General features: G+C 41.2%; 1 protein-coding gene across 1 annotated transcript; it reads left to right on the top strand.

The window, feature by feature from the left end:
• The first annotated feature begins 1,173 nt into the window (after positions 1-1,173).
• On the top strand, positions 1,174-20,717 carry LOC115362701 (uncharacterized). The gene is made up of 9 exons (XM_030056743.1): positions 1,174-1,342; positions 2,332-2,399; positions 2,744-2,869; positions 3,600-3,671; positions 5,123-5,203; positions 5,695-5,766; positions 6,205-7,066; positions 20,381-20,487; positions 20,706-20,717. The coding sequence occupies exons 1-9, from the start codon at positions 1,174-1,176 to the stop codon at positions 20,715-20,717; spliced, it is 1,569 nt and encodes a 522-aa protein (XP_029912603.1).
• The last annotated feature ends 1,573 nt before the right edge of the window (positions 20,718-22,290 follow it).

Below are 22,290 nucleotides of genomic sequence, written 5' to 3'. Positions count from 1 at the left end.
ATGAAATACTGACAACGGAATTAACCAATCACTGCAGCGAATAGTTTCTGCGTGAACGCTGAGAGGATGGCTTTCAGCCGCAACACATCCGCTGTAGGCTAGGCGGTGGTGGAACGTATGAATCGCCTAGCGCGAAAAACACAAGCGCTCGCAAATACCAGTGATCTATTGGCCATTTGGGTGACTTGTGTGAAGCGTGCAGATTAGCCAAATAAAACGGAATCTATTTTTAACGCGGAATTTGGCATAACAGCTGCACCGGCACCGCACAAGCCAAAGGGCAGAGAAACTCTCCAGGCTACAGCAGCGCACTGACATAGATTGTAAAACAAAGTGAAGAGTTGCCACTCTGCTATATTTTCACTGGCTAACAGCAGCACACTGGCTTAGCTTGTCTATTCAGAGAAGAGGTATCACTTCGAGGTATCACACCCCCCTTTACTTACTTTCTTGGACACACTTTGTAGGAGGCTGAGTTGCTGCTCCTTCTCAGACCTCTGTCTTTTCTTCTTCTTGGAGATTTCATTCTGCATGAAAAAAGTGACTTAATGACCAAGTTATCTGTGTTCAATTTAAAATCTCTTTAAAATTTAAAATCATGATTCTCAACAAGAATAATACTGTCAATATTTGAGGAAATTGAATAAAAAAAATAAAGAGTAAAATTCAGGGAAATAAATAATAACATCATACTTTAGGATTCTCTTCCTCCATGTCCTCCTCATCCTCCATGTATAGTGGATTCCTTTTTTTTCCCCTTTTTCCTCTTCCTCGCTCAGCCTCCAAGGAACTCTTTCCTCGAAGCTGCTCGACAAGCTTGTGTCGATCCTCTGCAAAGGATATTGGTTTTATTTATTTATTTAAAAGGGAGAGTGCATACGAATTAACCTTACGGTTGAGCTTGACTTGTATCATTACTACAGACATGTCTGTGATTAGGGATGGGATTTGATAGGATTTTAGCAATTCCGATTCCATGATCGAATCTGCTTGGAAAAAACTGTACAAAACAAATAGTAATTTTTTCCCTCAATCTGAAGCTGAAATTCTAAAGTAAAGTAGAAATTTAAATCCAAAAACACTTTAACATGTTACTAGACAATGCTCCTTCCTTTTTAAAAGGGTGTATGAGCGCCAGGATGCTCCGCTCTGCGCCAAGGAGGGCGCTGCGCAATGCCGGCGCTGCCACGGGACAGGGCGCTGCCAACTTGGGCGCAGCGCCCTGACCCGCGGTACCGTCCTGTCCCGCGGCAGCGCCGGCCTCGCGCTGCACCCTCCTCAGCGCAAAGTGGAGCGTCCTGGCGCCCAGTGATCACATACACAATGAATGGCTACTGCGGAGGTCTGCGCTGAACGCGCGCTACGTGAAAGCCCCTTTAGAGCCCCCCCCCCCTTTTTTTAAGAGTTTTTTTTTTAGAGGCGGGAATTATAGCGGAGACCGACTGTTAACCCTTTGTGTACCATTAGCATTGACTAGACACTGACGGACAAAAAAAGTTTTTTAAAAATTAAAATAAATAAATAAATAAATAAATAAATAAATAAATTTCCGCAAATTTTTTTTCGCGGACCCCGTGGCTATGCGTTGTGGTCCGCGGACCCCACTTTGAGAACCATGCTACTAGATAATGGTAGCTTTAGCCGCACTAGCTTTAGCCGTGCTAGCTTCGGCCGTGCTAGCATTAACAAGAACCGGTTCTCGAATCCCATCCCTATCTGTGATTATCAGCCTTGTATGGGTACATCACTATTTACAGCAGGGTGCAGACAGCTGAGAATATAAATGTCATGTATTGTTCACCATCTGTTATGATACGAAAGGGGGCTGAAAATCACAGGACAGTTCTAATATGGAGGTAACCATTCGCCGAATGCGCGCCACTTTTTTGACCACTAAGACACTTGTCTACATTGAAATAATGGGTATTCAGTAGAGCAAACCTGAGTTCAGTTTAGTTTCACATGACTGTCTGCCTGTTAGAAAAATATTTTCTCGACCAATCTGACTCTACATTCTATCAAATCTTATCTCAAATGTAACATAACACATACTGCACAATTAGCAATTTAGCTAGCTTACCATACGTTAGCCACCACAGCAATCAGTGCATGCCTGTTACTGACACAGCTGAGACGGTGAAAAGATGTTTAAAAATAATAATAATTTTGAGAGACAATGGCAGACCAAATGAGCCTGTGGTGGGCCACATAGTCTCGTTAATTAATGGGAAATCCTAAAGTTAGCTTACTTTTGTTTAGCTTAACTTACCATTGACAGCAATGATTTTTGCTGGACATTTCGAAATTCTCCCACTTCTCCCGTCACGCCAGTTGACCTCATATTCAACGTCGTCCATCACACCATCAAAGTCAACAATCCAATTTTGGGGGATAACCTCGTAAATTTCCTCTTCAAAGAAATATGCCAGTGCATACATGTCTTCCGATCGCGTACTGTGGCTTCTCTCTACAGTTGTCCCGCTAAATCTAGATTTTGTGTTGTGCGCATGCGCATGTTCTAAGTCTAACCGTCGATCAGTTTAAATTTTTTTGTGTCAAATATGAAAAACACAACATAGATAACAATTCACTATAAACATATACATTTTTTTAACCTCTGGTGCAATAAAATAAAAATGTATACTTAAAAAAAAAAATAGAATTTGTTGTTGTTGGCTCTATGCCAGCGGTCACGTGACCGTTGGCATAGAGGCTAGTGCCTGTTATCTGCGCCCTGCTCCAGCAGTCACCGGAGAGTAACAGCTGTGCCAACATGCCCCCTCCACGACTCCTGCGGGGACCTTATAAAAAGTGGATTCAGTCCGAGGGTCGTCTGCCTCGATCGACAAAGTTTAACAGAAAAGCAAAGGTAAGTGACATTTTCACTAACGTTACTTACGCTAACTTAAACTAAGCCGTCTCAAACTCATTTTCTGCAGCTAACGTTAGCTTCGTTCCTGTCGTGCTTACATAGCAACCGTAGCAATGTAAACGATTGTTCATTTGCCCACAGCTGCTAGCCATTTCATTTTCTTCCATACTCGTTCATTTCGTTCTTATTTAAGTTTTTTTCTTCCTTTTCTCACCGGTAATATAAGGACAGCCGGCATCAATCACTACATCATCAACTATGTTCTCAGATGTCAAGGGGCTTTCACATAGCGCGCGCTCAGCGCTGACCTCGACGGCGTAGCCATTCATTGTGTATGTGATTACTGGGCGCCAGGACGCTCCGCTTTGCGCCGAGGAGGGCGCAGCGCGAGGCCGGCGCTATGTATAGCATATGTAGAGCCCCATGTAAACAAGGCAAGCATTTAAGATGTGAGAAATGGTTTCAGCTATTTGTTTACTATCATGGTGTATACAGTAAGGTGTATGACTGCCTGGAAACCAGATGGAGAGATTCAGTTTAGTTGGTAAAACCTGCAATCTTGCTTTTATAGTAAGTGCAACATTTTTGAACACAGCATGTGAGACAGTGATCTCCACCTGGGAGCCATGCAGTCTTCCCTTGTAGCCTCAGCTGAAGCCAGGAGAGAGGCTGTCCAACTTTCCACACAGGGTTTCCTCACACTAACACACACTGTGTTCTGTCATAGGTACCTATGATTAACCCCAGCCAGTCTGACTCTGTGGTGACAGCATCTGATCCACATGAGAGCACTGAGGCGGTAAGTTCCATGTCAAGTGTGTAATCATTTGGAAGCAGTATGTATTAAAAAAAATTACACACACACACACACACACACACACACATATATATATACATATATATATATATAGATACACTATATTACCAAAAGTATTCGCTCACCCATTCAAATGATCAGAATCAGGTGTCCTAATCACTTGGCCTGGCCACAGGTGTATAAAATCAAGCACTCAGGCATGCAGACTGTGAAACAAGACATTTGTGAAAGAATGGGCCGCTCTCAGGAGCTCAGTGAATTCCAGCGTGGAACTGTCATAGGATGCCACCTGTGCAACAAATCCAGTCGTGAAATTTCCTCGCTCCTAAATATTCCACAGTCAACTGTCAGCTCTATTATAACAAAATGGAAGCGTTTGGGAACAACAGCAACTCAGCCACGAAGTGGTAGGCCACGTAAAGTGACGGAGAGGGGTCAGCGGATGCTGAAGCGCATAGTGCAAAGAGGTCGCCGACTTTCTGCACAGTCAATTGCTACAGAGCTACAAACTTCATGTGACCTTCAGATTAGCCCAAGTACAGTACGCAGAGAGCTTCATGGAATGGGTTTCCATGGCCGAGCAGCTGCAGCCAAGCCACACATCACCAAGTGCAATGCAAAGCGTCGGATGCAATGGTGTAAAGCATGCCGCCACTGGCCTCTAGAGCAGTGGAGACGCGTTCTCTGGAGTGATGAATCACGCTTTTCCATCTGGCAATCTGATGGACGAGTCTGGGTTTGGAGGTTGCCAGGAGAACGGTACATTTCAGACTGCATTGTGCCGACTGTGAAATTTGGTGGAGGAGGAATTATGGTGTGGGCTTGTTTTTCAGGAGCTGGGCTTGGCCCCTTAGTTCCAGTGAAAGGAACTTTGAATGCTTCAGGATACCAAAACATTTTGGACAATTCCATGCTCCCAACCTTGTGGGAACAGTTTGGAGCGGGCCCCTTCCTCTTCCAACATGACTGTGCACCAGTGCACAAAGCAAGGTCCATAAAGACATGGATGACAGAGTCTGGTGTGGATGAACTTGACTGGCCTGCACAGAGTCCTGACCTGAACCCGATAGAACACCTTTGGGATGAATTAGAGCGGAGACTGAGAGCCAGGCCTTCTCGACCAACATCAGTGTGTGACCTCACCAATGCGCTTTTGGAAGAATGGTCAAAAATTCCTATAAACACTCTCCTCAACCTTGTGGACAGTCTTCCCAGAAGAGTTGAAGCTGTAATAGCTGCAAAAGGTGGACCGACATCATATTGAACTCTATGGGTTAGGAATGGGATGGCACTTCAGTTCATAGTATGAGTAAAGGCAGGTGAGCGAATACTTTTGGTAATATAGTGTATATACATATATAGATAGATAGATAGATAGATAGATATATAGATATATACACACACACACACACACGATTTTGTTCATATTGTAGGTTCCCATGGGACATTCTGACTGCCCTGTAGTGATGGAGTCTCAATCTGATTTTTCTGAATCAGATGATGGGATGGAGATGGTGAGTGATGTGATCACATACACTAGAAAACCGAATGCTTTTTGTACAAATGCAGCCAAACACCAGGCTGAAAAGAGAGGGACAGCAGAAAACAATGCATGCCGTAGCGGCGCGCATTTGGTTTTTACAATGTGAATATGAATATTAATGATTAATCAATATTTGATTGTTAATTTTCCCGATGATCGATTGAAAACATTTCTTCAAATGCCCATCCCTAGCATCGGTACATCCCTACTCCCTCTGTATGCTTTTTATCCAGATGTTGCTGTCAAAAATTATTTTTTAAGTTAAAGTAGGGCATTATTTTGCATTGAAGTGCACCTTACCTCTTTCCAACAAAGATGCAAGAACTGAAGTAAAACATTTTGTGTTTTGTTTTTTTTTTTTGTCATTTTAAAGTAATGCATTCTTCCTTTAACCAAGTTACAGTATACTGTCTATTTTTAGCATTTAAAATCATGTGATGCTTTTTTGTGTTTCTGTTTTAGGACTCCACAATAAACCCAAATCGTGGGTCTGCTGCAGCCATGGATTCTGATTTCGATGATGGCACAGAGACAGTGAGTCATACGAGATACATATACGCCATGACTGTTATGCTGTAACTTTATTACAATGGGCTTTATGCCCAGCTCCACTACTTCCTGATCTTGACCTCACACTAGTGGTCAGACACAGCTGGATTTATCAGTTTGTCCAATACCTGGAGATTAGGGGTGTAATGATACACAAAAATCATGACTCGGTGCGTATCTCGGTTTTGAGGTCTCGATTTGGTACATTTTCGATACAGTATGAGAACAAAATGCAAAACATAAAATTGCTCCTCTCCTGCCTCTGACAAGGAATTAGTTCAGTCTTGCATTTGCAGTTTGCATTATTTTAAAGCTGTATCGCACGCCCCTACAAGCTGCCAACTGGTAAAGATTTGTCTACCTTTCTTGTAATAATGTGTATCATCCAAATTATGTGTTTTTTTTTTTGTTTTTTTTTTCCAGAATGAAGAAATGATGTATACAGGTGCGACATTGACACAGGGACAGGGCCTCCTTGCTGTTATGCTGTTTGCTCTACGTCATCATCTAACTGGAGCTGCCTTGAGTGACTTGCTGGGTTTGATCAATTTGCTCATCCCTAACCTGGTCCCTGCATCAAAGTATCTCTTCAAGAAGTTTTTTGGTGATCCAACTTTGTCAAGTGTGTATCATTATTACTGTGAGGCCTGTCAAAATTACATAGGGAAGAATCCTGATGATCAATTATGTTCACACTGTGGCACACCCTTCAACACTAAAACTAATGCCAAAAAGGGAAACTTCTTCTTATCTATACCACTGAAGGACCTCCTAAAAGACACTCTTGAGAACCATGGCACCGACTTAACACCTAAAACTGTTAGGCATGCACATGATAACATTACGGATTTGATGGATGGGAAGATGTACCAGAAGATGCTCAAACATGGGAAACTGGCAGAAGATGATCTTACACTCTTGTGGAACTGTGATGGGGTACCAGTCTTTAACTCATCCAATTATTCAATTTGGCCACTTCAGTTTACAATAAATGAACTCCCCTGTATTCAGAGGAAAGAGAATGTGATGGTTTCGGGACTTTGGTTCGGCCCTGAAAAACCAAGGATGGACACATTTTTAAAGCCATTTGTTGATGAATGTTGTGATCTAGCCCAAAACCCATTTGAATGGAAAGACAGACAGGGCACCACTCACTTCTCCAAAGTGTTCTCTTTGGTTTGCTCCTCTGACGCTGTTGCCAGGCCAGTGCTCCGGAATTGTAAACAATTCAACGGGGAGTATGGTTGTGACTGGTGTCTACATCCAGGAGTTGTTATGCCAAAAGGTAGGGGATTTATAAGGTCTTACGTGTATGATGAAGAGCAGCAAGCGAAGAGGACACACAGGGAGTTCAGAGACGATGCAGTTAAGGCTGTTCAATCTTCTACCCCACAAAATGGGGTTAAAGGACTGTCCATGCTCTTTATGCTTCCTCTGTTCAACATCGTTTTGGGATTTGTCCCCGATTATCTACATTCTGTGCTGCTTGGTGTGTGCCGACAGCTTATGTCTCTGTGGTTGGACACTTGCAGCTGTTTGAGTCCATGGTACATAGGCCGCAAGATTGCACAGCTAGATTCTCGTCTTCTCTGTCTGAAGCCACCAAAAGAAATAGTCAGAGCACCACGGTCACTGCTGACTCGGAAGTTCTGGAAGGCCTCTGAGTGGAGGGCATTCATTTTGTTTTATTCTATTGGTGTTCTGCCAGGTATCCTTCCACCTGAATTTTTGCAACATTATTTCCTACTCATGTTTAGTATTCACATTTTGCTACAAGAGTCAATTTTGCCACATGACCTTCAGCTGGCTGACAAAGCCTTGTCACTATTTGTCGTAAGGATGGGTGAACTATATGGCCAAGAAAATGTCTCTTTCAACTGTCATCAGTTAATCCATCTAACTGATAGTGTCCTGAACTGGGGACCTCTCTGGGCAACATCGTCATTTAACTTTGAGAGCAATAATGGATACTTAAAAACTCTGTTTAATGGTACCCAGTATGTCCCGGAACAGATTTGCCAGCTCTTTATCCTTTGGCGTGACATACCCAAACAACTTGGTGTTGTAGGTTTTGAGCCACATTCAGACTTTGGCATGTTTATAGGCAAGCTTGCTGACAAAAGACTTGTAAAGGAAAGGGTTGGCTCTTTCATAGCTCTTGGAAAATCCTCTTCACTTGTTCTTACAACATCTATAAAATTAGCTGTACAAGAGCTTCTGAAAAGGACAGTTTCTGTCAAAGTGGTAGTGTCATATGACCGCTTTATTACTGGAAACATGATTTATCACACTACAAACTATCAGCGGTCCGAGAAAAGGAATAACACTGTGATCAAACTCAAGAATGAATCTTGTGGAGAAATACTACTGTTTTTCCTACTAAAGCTGGATTGTAATTGTACATCGAGCTGTTTGTGTAAGGCCATTCTAGTTGTTTTGGTCCAGCTGTATGATAAGAAGGTTGATAGTTTGTTCAGTTACCGAAACTTTATCACATCAAAGAAAGTGTGCATTAAAGTTGAGAAGACACAACGAACCAAAGCTTTTTTCCTTGAAGATATCCAATGTAAATGTGTGTATGTAGATGGGTGGCTTGTACCTCTACCCAACACTTTTGAAAGGGATTAGGCCCTATTTATCCTGCTCTTATGCATTGGCATTAGCAAATACTTCACTGTCCAATACTGTGTACTCTATGTAAGCATTACTTAGGATGAAATGTATATATGGCTTTTTGTAGATTTTATTTGTACTTCTTGTTAAACGTATTCTGATAGAAATCCTAAAAAGGACTTGGGATGAAATGTATATAACTGTGAATTTTAGTAGTATTTCTTGTTACACTTATTCTGATAGAAATCCAAAAAATAGAATGATTTATGATGAAATGTATATATGGCTTTTTGTAGATTTTATTTGTACTTCTTGTTAAACGTATTCTGATAGAAATCCTAAAAAGGACTTGGGATGAAATGTATATAACTGTAAATTTTATTTGTACTTCTTGTTACACTTATTCTGATAGAAATCCTAAAAAGGCTTTATGATGAAATGTATGACTTTGTGGATTTTAGCTGTACTGAGGCTCCATAATACATAAGATAAAGTCTCCAAAGGATGATTGTTGTAATAACTTATTTTTGAATCATTTTATTATCAGTCTAACCCGAGGGAAAGGTCCAGGACGGGAAACAAACATTCACTCAAAAAAATACCAAAGCAAACAGTAATACTGTTAATGTTAAGATTACACAGTATTACAATTTCTATTTCTATTGCTATTGATACTATACTGTAATATCACTATAGGAGAGTTTTGGGGTCTGTTCAACAGAAACAGTATAATATGCTACAGTTATACTATGTAAAATGATTTAGAAATACTATGAAAACAAACAGAAAACACTTAAGCAATGTTGTATAGTGTGCTTGAAAAAATTACAGAAACACTATAGAATGTACTATGGCCGTACCATTTAACATACTACAGGAATATTAAAAAGAAAATGTTACTATTGGAATATTTTAAAACTACCATAGCAAAGAAAATAGCACTACAGAAGAAACTATAGTAATTCCATAGCTGGTAACATGTATCATAGAACACTACAACCGCACTATAGGACACTTTACAATTTTTATAGTGTACTATAGTAACTCTAAAGTACATTTTCGTAAGGGCTGCAAAGGGTCAATAGGCTAGCCTGCTAGACAGATAGATAGGCTAGCCTTTTAGATAAATAGGCTAGCCTGCTAGATCGATAGATAGGCTAGCCTGCTAGATAGATAGACTAGCCTGCTAGATAGAAAGACTGGGAACATGTTCTCAAGGGCTAACATAACGTTATAACATTAATGTTACACAGACAGACACGTGCGATTGTCATACAGTGTGTTCCAAGCAAAGTTTTAGAATGGATTTGGCTAGCTAACTGGCTACAACATGCATGCCTTTACCTAACCTTACGTGGGTGCTGCAACTTTTCAAGTGTAGCTTAACACTGACCAGAAAGTTGCTGTGTCTATCCCCTAACGTTAAAAATTAGCTCAATCTAATGTTTTCAGTGTTGGCTAACGTTATAATCTGAACTGTGGTGAACATGGCCACGGGTGTGCATTGAAACTCTTCCTACAGGCTTCCTACATGCGTACCGTTAGCTACCTAACGTATGCCATTTGAGTTTCAAGGCACAACCATGGCCACATCTAACACAGTTCAGATTAGCTATAACGTTAGCAAACAGCCAAACACTGAAATAGATAGATAGATAGATAGATAGATAGATAGATTTTTTATTGTCATTGCACAATCATATACGTATAATAATGCAACGAAATTAGGCTCAGTCCTTTCGGTGCAGGGCAGACTAAAGCACCGTGCATTCTGCTAGTTGAATAGCCAAGACCAGTAATAGATGGCTGCAGCCATGTCTCTGCTATCAGAAAAAATACAACAGTCACGGAAACACTTGTTGGATGTGCAAGCACAGTTCGTCATCCCATGTTCGCCATGGACCTGGCGCTGGAAAATGCTGGTATCATTAGAAATCATTAGAAAGTTAGTGAGCTAACGTAGCTAGCTAAGCTAATTAGCTAGCATTCAATTAATCATATGTTGGACTTCACGCTCAGTCTACCAGCAATCTTTCCTCTATGTGTGAGCTGAGTCCTGCATGTTCTTTAATGAAGCAATAGGATAAGATATTCGGTCTCAAAATATCAGTTTATTTAGCCGTAGATGAATAAAGCATACCGAGCTCTGGGTCTGAATCTTCCTATCCCTGATGAACAACAGAGTGTGTCAGTTGACCAAGTCTGACTGATATCTTTCCCTGACTCAGTCTGATATACTAAACAGAATGTTGCATCAACATGTGAGTGTGTTCTTCTCCAGAGAACACACTCACATGTTGAGTCAGATCAACGGACCAGAGTGGTCCGTTGATCTGACTCCATTCTCTGCCTCGATGTGGTTGCATTCCTGTTGCTCCCTATAGACATAATATACGTAGACGCCTCATAGGCTGCCGCTGCCTATTGGAGCTGATGTAGCAGCGTGGCCGCCATCTTGGATGCGTCTCTAATGCGCTCCCAGTGCATTTATTTCCACTGTATCCCCAACTTTAATAATCCATAACTTCCCGAATTTTTACCCGATTCTCCCACGGTTTGGTTTGTTACAAACAGCAGAGTTTCAGTTATGATACAGGATGCTGTCACACATTAAAAATACGTACTTTCATGCTGAAAGACTTTGTATTATAACAAAAACATATGGTATGGCATATAGATAAATGTATAAATGAATTAATTTTATAATTTAAAACAGAAACAAGTTTGATTGTTCATTTGAATTTATTTCTCTCTCTTTGTCTCACTCACACACACAGAGGACATCACTGACAGTCTGACCCGTCCTGCTTACTACAGAGCTTTGACGACTCGGTCACAACAAAAACCTCCCGTTTTATAGCAACTTCCCACTGCCTTCAGCCTGTATCACTGCGAAACCTTTAAAAAGAAAAAAAAAAAAAAAAAAAACAGCAAGAGTCAAAGAGAGAGAGAGAGAGAGAGAGAGAGAGAGAGTGAGTACCAGTTCCTGCTGTAATAACGTTACATGTAAGTGACGATGATATAATATTAGAAATGGTAAAATAACCAAAATTATTGTTCAGTCTTACTTCTGAAAGGTAATCCCATGCGATCTGGTTTAAATCCTGTGCCGGTTATTGCAATCATAAGCTGCACAAAATACCTGCATTTTTGCTAGCTCTCCATTGACTCTGGTTGACTCTGGTGCTAGCCTAGAGTGAAGAGACCCATCCAATATGGCGGCGACGCTGCTCACGTTCCAGCACGTCATGAGGCGTCTACGTATATTATGTCTATGTTGCTCCCCACCTGCAGCTGTTAGACTTCAGTTGTCATTCACCTACTATGGCTCCCATTCTCTGAAACCACAGACCACAACACAGCACACAGAGCACAACACAACATATCCTGTCTCTATACCCCTCAGGGGTCTCTTTTACCATATATGGGGTAAACCAGGTCTTCTAAGAACATCCCTACATGGTCTTCTCCTAAGAACATCACTTTCCTGTTCCTCTCAGGTATTTCTATTATGTGGTTATTCTTGCACACCTCTGTTTGTTGCATATCTTCAGTACTTTTCCACTGTCTTTACAATATCCTGTTATGCACAGTGTTCTCACAGCAAACTTTATTACTTAAACATATTCTCACAGCAAACTTTATTACTTAAGCATAGCCTTCCTATGGATTAATAAATGCATTACTTCGGATTAATGTGTTTTACTTATTATTGCTAAGCATCAAACCATAGTATATGTCTACACATACCTTGGCATGGATCTCCGGGTGATAGAACTGAAGATGCCATTTGAGGTTGGTGGTATTTTTCCCACTCATCAGATGGCCACATTCATCGATGGTGCATGTGCTTATGTTATTTTTTTTTTCATTATAATTAAAATGACACCATAGGTCCCACCTCCTCTTTCTTCCAAGTCAAGACGGCAGCATGCTTCTGTTTTGTTGTGCGAGGAAGCGGTGGTGGTGGTGTTGCTGATTGGCTACATCCGTCTTCTTTCTCTATGCGCAGAATGGCGGAAATCAAACAAATAATTTAATTTTGATTCTCTGTCCAAACGTCCCTCTTATCAATTTTCGTTTCGTTTTTATTTGTTGACGAAAGTGCAAAGAGATTTAGTCCTATTCATAGTCATCATCAAAATGTTTTTACTAGTTAAAATCTCAGAAACGAAAATTGAAAATCTATGTGTTGACGAACATCTTTCGTCTCGTTCTCATCAACGAAATTAACACATGGTTCTTGGTTAAATTTGATATAGCAGTCACTGCCCAAGTCTCTGCTTTGAAATGCAGGATTTTTACTTGTAGTGAAGTATTTTTACACTGTGGTAACTTACTTAAGAATCTGAATACATCTTTCAAGTACTACAGATCACAGAATCTAACACCTGGAATCAAGGGCGTAAATTTAGGGGGGGGTCAGGGGAGACAAGTCCCCCCCAATATTTATAAAAGATAAATTTGTCCCCCCCCAAAAAATGTCATGAGATACAACCCCTTACTAATACAGGTAATATGACAATACAGAGTGACAAAACACTTGTAAAATCGTTCATAATTGTTTTCCAAAAAACCTTACACCCCTATGCTTGGACCATACCATTTTTACTTTGGCACCCCCTCTTGCGCTGCATGCCTTATCAATGGCTGTAGACGGTAGGCCGAAGGACGCTATCGGCTTTCGTCTTTGATCGATCCTCAGCGATAGAGTAGCTGCTTTTTTCACGGTGTATTAATATATTTTTTCTGAACACGTTTCCGTTTGTTGGCAGCCTCAATTGGATCACGTTTTTTAAAAATGAAGTTATGTTTGATAAATTAGTCAGGCATGATGAAGGTGCAGTGTTACTGCGCACAGAATTAAATATTCGTCGGGAGATGGTTATAAGACCGCGCATAGATGTTTTACCTGTTTGAACAGTGTTTTTATATTTCATCTTAAGCTGCTGCCAAGTGCGCTTCTCCCCCGCGGGATTGCACCTAAATGAAATAAATTAATAGGCTACAATTCAATCAGTTTTCCCCTGTAATATTATTGTGATTGCAACGGACTCCATTTAAACTTACGCACTGACCCGAGCAGCAATGCTCTCCCTTGCCGTCTCCCTCACCTTTGAGAAAAGAAAAAAAAAAAAAAAAAGTCCCTAAAGTCCCAAAAGTTTTGGGACTTTAGGGGCTCCGTACAAACTCGCTGTATGAATGCATTAAGATTTCCAATTCAACTGGGGTGAAAAACGCAGCCCGACGCTTCCCCGTTGCCATGGTGAATCACCAAATCGAGGCTCCATTGACGCTGTCTTTTTACAGCTGTGGGTCACGCGCTTACCTCCAGGTGAAACTACTCCGAGTTGATCAAACTGACTCAAATCAGCTGTTCTGGAACCCAAAACTCAGAGTTTCCTCTCTCAGAGTAGGTAGATCAACTCAGAGTTCAGGGTAAAGGAGTTTGTTGAACCTGCTTCGTGAAACGGACCCCAGAACGTAAATTATCAGGACAGTGAGGCCAGTCTTGGCTGCTGGAATGTTGCTGGAGCTACCTCTTAAAATTATTGATTTTTACGAGCAAATTTAACTGTGAAGCCCCCGTTTTTAATGAATGTTTTACCTCAAAGGATAATCCTCGCCATATTCATATAAATACATGTTTGATTTGCAACTTTCTACTCCATCACTTACTGATGCAACAGCACACTAGAGAGTAAATAAAATCCAGTAAAGCTTTTACATTTGCTGTTCTAAACATCCAGTGTCTGGCAAGGAAGTGATGCATTTTACATTTTCGATTTGTGTGGAATAAGGGGTTCCCCCTGGAAAAAAATTGGCACTGGACAACATGACCGGCAGGTTTTCAATTTACCAGACAAATGTTTGAAATTCCAGTCAAATATTATCTGAATTGATTGAGCTTAAAATTATATATATTATATATTATATAAGAATGATATCGAGGCATGTCAATTTATAGCGTAATCTTTTTATTCAAAAGTAGGCTATGTCAAATAAAATAAGTGCCGTCAATTGACTCATGTGCGTAACGTCTAAAATAAATAAATATTGCACAAGCCTGTGCTCTTTTAACATGAACATTGCATACAATTGCAAGCAATTGCAACTACAATTTGCCAAAAAAATACAACAAAATAACCAAAAAAAAAAAAAAAATGGCTCATACCATTTTAATAACGCGGCGTGCTGCCAACTTGAAATCCAATAGATGCAATAAAAGCTTAATTCAGCAGCTGAATTAAAATCCAAAGTCTCAAGTGTCTCTCCACAACTTGCAATGCGCATCAGTCTTGTGACCTTGTTCTCCCCCAGGCGACTTTGCTGCGCTGTTTTGATCCGGTTCTGCAGAGAAAAGCCTCTCTCTCTCCCTCTCCGGCACACTGGAGACAGGGATCACGCAGGCTATTTTATAAGAAAAATAAATAAATAAAATTTCGTGGGAATTGACTGTTTTACAAATAATAAAATAATAATAAAATTCAAATTGTGCTTAGAGGGAATATTTTCACTGGACATTTAAAAATTTCCAGACTTTGGCAGATTTTACCAGTCAAAGTCCGGTGATTACCGGATAACGGAAACCCATTGTGGAATATTTATAAATATGGAAGAAGAACTGTGTAGTTAACAGGAGCAGCGCCAGACACCATGACTGGAAAAAAGACATCACTGTACTGGACACACTGTTTGACTGACAGGTTATCAGGTTGGGTTTCCATGCTGCCAAACGGTGCCAATCTCCTTGGATCTGACATCAGTTGTGACGGGACAGTCGATATGGAGATACATTTATGCGCTGACTGAGATTATAGCATTGAATAGTGTTTTTTGTGGGTATTTATTGCATTTTTATTGTGCCTGACAATCTGTGAAGTTTTGGAGACGTGTGTGCACTGCCCGCCTGTCAGCCAAAATTCCACTGTGCCGGCCCCGCTCCGCCTTGCGCCGAAAGTAGACGTGGTTTCAGATGGCGAGCTTTTGGCGCACCTTGGCGAAGCTTTTGGCACGAAAATGTCACTGTGCCAAGCTGAATCTGTCCGCACCTCCCCCTGCTGCGCCGCCACTCCCATCTCAGTGCACCTCGGTCGAAAATATGAAACTGTGCGCCCCACGGGTTGCGCTGGTCAAAAATAGGTTTGCGTGGTGCGCCTCACCTCACTGCTCCACCCTGCACTGCGTCTGGAAAATAGAGCCCATGGTGTTTACTTGGCTAGCTTAGCTGAATGTTGTTTTCCCTTTACATTTTATGAAATATAGACCTATTTTCCTAGTAAACTGATGCATAAAAATCCACCAGAATGCAGGAAATTAAATGTAAGATGCTCAAAATTTCCAGGGGGAGGACCCCCTGACCCCCCGCTAAATGTGTCCCCCCCAATGTCTAAGGGAAATGTGCACCCTTGCCTGGAATGCATGGCGTGTACGTTGCCAAGCTGCTGCTGCTGCTGCTGCAGCGCACCTCTGCTGCGTCACTGCTACTGCCAGACATCTTGTTTTGTTTCATTTTGATTTAAGATAAATTATAAGGTTTATATTATATATTTTGTATATCAGTCACATGTTTTTTAACCATTGTTCAGTGAGAGAGAAAGAGACAGAGCCAGGCCAAAGCTCAATTTGATAGTATCTATCTATCTATGTACCACAATCAGCTACTGTCTATTTGTCTATCTATAGCAATCAGCCACTATCTATCTATCTATCTATCTATCTATCTATCTAGCGAGAGAGAGGGGGGAGAGAGAGACTAAACACCGGCAAAACACTCGATTAACAATATAAAACAAACTGCCTGCAATCCATCAAAAGCAGATAAACTTCAACTTCTGGTGAGTGTTTTGACTTGAAAATACACATGGCAGAAGATGATAATGCAGCATACATGGATGTGGTGTTGAATTGATGTTTTGTCGGGCAATTTGATCAAAACTTTTTTTTTTTTTTTTGTCAAAACAATTGAATGAAATTTCTGTATAAACCAGCTAAAACTAAAAAAACAAAGCAGAAAACAACATGGTGCAGGTCAGTGAAAAGACATTCAGCCTATACATCTTTATATATCAAATATTACATCAAAATAACCTACTCCCTGTGTTTCCTGCCTGCGGCACGCGTGAAAGCTGGAGGGGAGAGCCGCACCACAGCCGCGCAACACATGTAGGCAGTGTGGCCACCACAACCCGGTACATGGGTCATCAGATGTGGTGTTACACCGGTTTGGCCCGGAGACTATGGGCAAAGCCTGGGGAGCTCACCCCCTGCAGCTAGCTGGCTGGTAGCAGTTCTGCAGACCGTTGCGCTCCGACCTACAGAGCAAGCAAACAACTGGACAGTTTCTGATTCACTGGTTACGTCATCTAGCACGTCATCGATTTTAACCGTCAAGAAACTACAGAGAAGCTGTAATATTAGCTGTTCTAAAAGTAAATTTACTTACATTCATGCCGAAAACTTAAAACCTCTCTTTTCTTCGTCTTTTATCCCATCTGTGGCACACACCTGCCTGGGAATCTAAAATGTGGCATGAACAACTGGGAGTGGGAGGCGCGTTCCGGAAGTATTTTTTTGTTTCTTCTTCTTCTTCTTCTTCTTCTTCTTCTTCTTCTGGGAAGTATTTTTCTTCTTCTTCTGTTGAGTTTTATGGTGGAAGTACATATATAAATACATATTTTTGCAATTTTTTAAATTATTATTATTAAAACACACAAAACATACAGAGACAATCACCAGGGGGTGACATACTTTCAAGGACAAATTTTCAGAATATCATATTACATAAATATATTAAAAAGAGGAAATAAATTAAAAATTTTAAAGGCGTTCACATTCATGGAGTGGCTAATGGTCCTAATATATGCAAAAGAGTGGGTTTTGGTTAGTGTGACGACATTTGTGAATATGCCATTTAGCTAATAGTATGATAAGATTAATAGTAATATATTTTGTAATACTTTATTTGAATTCCAATGTACTATACAAAATGGCATGATACATTCTCTGTTACATAGAATGAAATAAGACAACAGACAAGTCTTAGGTTATTGCACATTAAATAAAACAAACTACATAAATAAAAATTTAAGGGGAGGAGAAACAACAAATAATTATAAATGAAAGAAAAAAATTAAATTAAAAAATTATATATACACATACATACATTCATACACACACACACACACACACATCTATGTATATATATATATATATATATATATATATATATATATATACACATATATATATACATGGGTGTGTGTGTGTGTGTGTGTGTGTGTGTGTGTCTGTGTGTGTGTATATATATACAGTGGTGGAAAAAAGTTTTCGGACACCCCATGCATTTGTGAAATATTGCATTAAGAATCACTCTTAGGTCTTCAAGTGCAATTTCTTTTAGTACAGTCACAGCCAAAATACTAAACAAGTCCTAAAAAAGCCATTAAAAACTTAAAATTGATTGGTTCCATAAAAATACATAATAAATTTTGAGTATTGGGTCATTTTGGTACCAGTGATGAAGGTCGTTCTTTTTATTAAAAGACACAATTTTTGTTGCCAATCTTCGTGTCTATATAAAGTCAGCACATTTGAAATTCTTCAGACACAAACATGGCTAAAACAAGGAACCTAATGCAGGAAACACGCCTGAGGATAAAGATTCTCAGCCAGGAAGGGTACAGCTGCTGCCAGATAGCCAGGAAATGCAGATGCAGTCCTTCAGCAGTTGGATACACTCTGCAGAAATACAGACGAACCAACAGCTTGGAAGACAAACTAAGATCTGGGTGTCCAAGGGTTTCTTCAGCAAGAAATGACCGCATCCTGATCCGCATGTGCAAACAAAACCACCGAATGACATCACAGGAGCTTCAGCAGCAGTGGTCAAACCAAACTGGTGTCCGGTGTTCCACCCGCACTGTACGTGGCCGAATTTTTAGATCTTGGCTTAAGGTCCTACAAGTCTATCAAGAAGCCCCTGATCAATGAGAGACAGAGGTTAGCCCGGCGTCGTTGGGCCCAGGCACACAAGAAATGGACAGCCAGGAGTTGGAAGCAGATTCTGTGGTCAGAAGAATTTGTCAAGAATTTAGTTTTGCTAGTTTTTCTTGTAAACAATAAACTAAAAAATATAATTTGTATTTGTTTGTATCTGTCTAATACAGCCACGCCTTTGGAAACACAAAAAAGATTTTTCCACAAATATTTCATGATAATATTTGAGATGTGTAAAATTTTAAGGGTGTCCGAAAACTTTTTTCCACCACTGTACAAGTCAATTTTCCACCACTGTACAACTCAATTTACACACACGCGTGCACACACACACACACACACACATAAAAAAATAGATAGATAGATAGATAGATTTCTTAAAAAGATGAACTGATTCGATTTTGGAGGTCAAAGGTCAAGGTCACGGTGACCGTGGTTTTTGACCTCATGTTTGTTCACCTTGTGAACATGATATCTATGCAATGCCCCAGTGGAAATTCTTAAAATTTGACACAAACGTCGACTATGACTAAAAGATGAACTGATTAGATTTTGGAGGGCAAAGGTCAAAGGTCAAGGTCAGAGCGACCTCTTCCATTCTTGTTCATCTCCTAAACCTTTCCACAACATCATTAATGCCTTTTAAGCACACTCCTTCGTGGTGGCTTCCAGAACCCTGGCTGCCCCCGTCCAAGTTAGTGTGATAACCTTAAGAGTCAAAAAGTCTTCTCAATGTACAAGTCGAACAATACATCAAGATTCTCAACAACAACATCAAGCAGTCTGCAGAGAAATTTGGCCTTGGGCACCAGTGGACATTTCAGCATGACAACAACACAAAACACACAGCAAAAGTGGTAAAGAAATGGTTAGCGGACAAAAACATTAACGTTTTGCAGTGGCCCAGCCAGAGTCCTGACTTGAACCCAATTGAGAATCTGTGGAGGGAGCTTAAGATCAGGGTATTGGCAAGGAGACCCTCCAAACTAAAAGAGTTGGAGCTCATCGCTAAAGATGAATGGGCGAAAATACCAGTGGAGACATGCAAAAAGCTGGTCAGCAATTATAGGAAGCGCTTGATTGCTGTAATAGCCAATAAAGGCTTTTCTATTGATTATTGAGAAGGGTATGAATCATTTTGGACATGCCACTTTTTGCTCAAATGTAAATAAAAGCTTAGAAATATTTCTTTCCACAATGATGCCTCGTGTACATCGTCTTATTATCTTCTGGGAGATGCCTGTGTCATTTCCAATTAATAAAAAACTTGCTGGTTAAATAAAAGTAACTTTAAGTCAAAATTTGCCAGGGGTATGAGTAATTTTGGGCTTGACTGTATATATTTTGTCATCAAAATATACATGCATTTCAAACTGTTTTCACAGAAAATCAGCTTCTTGTAGTCCAAGAGAAGGAATTCATGATGGCTGCCAGGAAAATAATTTCTTAACTGTTTCGTAAGCAGACTTTATTATTAACATTGTATTCCTGCTTCTTCAGTAGATCTTCTTAACAATCTGCACTTTATATATCCTGGCTTTTTTGTTTTATAGAAACCCTTAGCCTCTGATGGAAGTCAGCAGAATGAGCATTCCACTCTCATGGACTACATAATGGGCTACCGGGCCATGCTCACGGGACACTATTGTACTCACTGCTGCATGGAAGCTGCATGAAACACAGGCTGCAGAATCACTCTAGGTGTGCATATAATGTTGAGTTATAGAGGAGGAGTTTATTTCTAGATTCTAATAATAATAATAATAATAAATTTTATTTGTAACGCACTTTACATTTAACAATCTCAAAGTGCTACAGAGGAGAAAGAAGAAAGATAAAGGATCAATAAAATGTTAAAAGGATTAAAAGAACAATAAAGTATTAAAAGGAGAATCGGGCAGACACTAACAAAAGGCCTTTTTAAATAAGTAGGTTTTTAGAGTTCTTTTAAAATCATTTGTAGACTGTTGGGCCCTTGTGTGATCAGGGAGGGCGTTCCACAGCCTTGGGGCAGCAGAGGAAAAGGCCCGATCACCCATGGAACGAAGCTTGGTTCTTGGGGCTTGGAGGGTGATTGAGCTTGCTGAGCGGAGGGTACGTGGAGAGGTCTGGAGAGTGAGTAGTTCCTGGAGGTAAAGGGGGGCATGTCCGTGAATGCACTGGTAAGTGAGGAGGAGGACCTTATATTCAATTCTGAGTGGGACAGGGAGCCAGTGAAGAGGTTTCAGAATGGGAGTGATGTTTGCGCATTCTCATTAGGATCCTGGCAGCACTGTTCTGAATGTATTGTAATCTCTGGATGTTCTTGCCAGAGATCCCAATGAGGAGAGCATTGCAATAGTCCAGCCTGGAGGAGATAAAGGCGTGGACGACCTTCTCAGCGTCTGGCAGAGAAAGTGTTGGGCGGAGTTTGGCGATATTCCTGAGATGATAGAAAGATGTTTTACAGAGCTGTTTGATGTGGGTATCAAAGGTCAGTTGGGGGTCTATTTTAACACCCAGGTTGGTGACAGATGAGGAAAGGGAGATGTTTTGGTGATGCTGGTGATGGTGGAGGACCGTAACTGATGCGGTGTGCCAACTAGAATGGCTTCTGTTTTTGAGCTGTTTAGCTGTAGGAAATTTAGCTTCATCCACGCCTCTATCTCCTCCAGGCAGGTGGTCAGAGTGGATGCTGGCAGGGGAGCGGAGGAAGTGGGCGTTGTCCTGAGGTAAAGCTGCATGTCATCAGCATAACAGTGGAATGATATCCCATGTCTGCTGATGACATTGCCCAGGGGGAGCAGATAGATAGAGAAAAGGGTGGGGCCCAGCACCGAGCCTTGAGGGACACCACAGGAAATGCTGTGAATTTGTGATTTTATTTTGCCCAGGGCGACATACTCTGTTCTGCCAGTCAGGTAGGACGTGAACCAGTTTAGTGCATTTTCTGAGAGTCCAATGGTGTGTTGCAAGCGGTGAAGGAGGATGTTGTGGTCGACCGTATCAAAAGCAGCTGTGAGGTCCAGGAGAATAAGTAGGGATGGTGAACTGGTGTCTGCTGCCATCAGGAGGTCATTGGTGACCTTGACCAGAGCTGTCTCTGTGCTGTGACCAGGGCGGAATCCAGACTGAAACTTCTCAAGCACGTTGTTGTGTTTAAGGTGGTCCTGAAGTTGTGCTGCAACTGTCTTTTCCAGAACCTTTGATAAAAATGGAAGATTTGAGATGGGCCTATAGTTGGAGAGGACATCTGGATCAAGGGTGGGTTTTTTCAGTAATGGTCTGATGATAGCAGTTTTTAATGCTGGTGGGAGATGGCCGTCCAGCAGGGAATGGTTTATGATCTTAGTGATGAATGGAGAGATGGAAGAGATGTTGGCCTTCAGCAGAGCTGTGGGGAAAGGGTCCAAGGCACAGAAGGACGGCTTCATTTTTCTGATGACGTCCTCCACCTCTTCTTGTGTGACGTTGGAGAAAGAGCAGAGGGGCTGGATGACTTTAGGCGGTGGGTCGGCATTTGATGGTGGAGGAGGGGGCACAGCAGTAGTTGAGAGTTGTGAGCACATGTTATTGATTTTTTGTCTGAAAAAGGTGATGTGCATGTTGCACCTCTCCTCAGTGGCCTCAGTGTGGGAGGGTGAGGGGGGCTTGAGGAGATCATTTATTGTTAAGAATAGTTGTTTGGAGTTTCCGGGGCTGTTGTTGATGATGGTAGAATAAAACCCGGACCGTGCTTTCCTCAGAGCTTCTGCATATGCTCTCTTGTGTTCCCTGTATGCCTGTTTATGAACAGTCAGTCCAGAGGCCTTGAGCCGCTGCTCAAGGATGCGCCCAGCTGCCTTCATCTTTCGCAGCTCGCAGGTGTACCAGGCTGCTGAGCGCGAGAATGAAACAGACCTGGATTTCAAGGGGGCG

The sequence above is a fragment of the Myripristis murdjan genome, chromosome 1, assembly GCF_902150065.1.
Source record: "Myripristis murdjan chromosome 1, fMyrMur1.1, whole genome shotgun sequence".
Lineage (NCBI taxonomy): Eukaryota > Metazoa > Chordata > Actinopteri > Holocentriformes > Holocentridae > Myripristis > Myripristis murdjan.
Note: the sequence above shows the minus strand (reverse complement) of the source record. Positions and strands in the feature narration are given on the sequence as shown.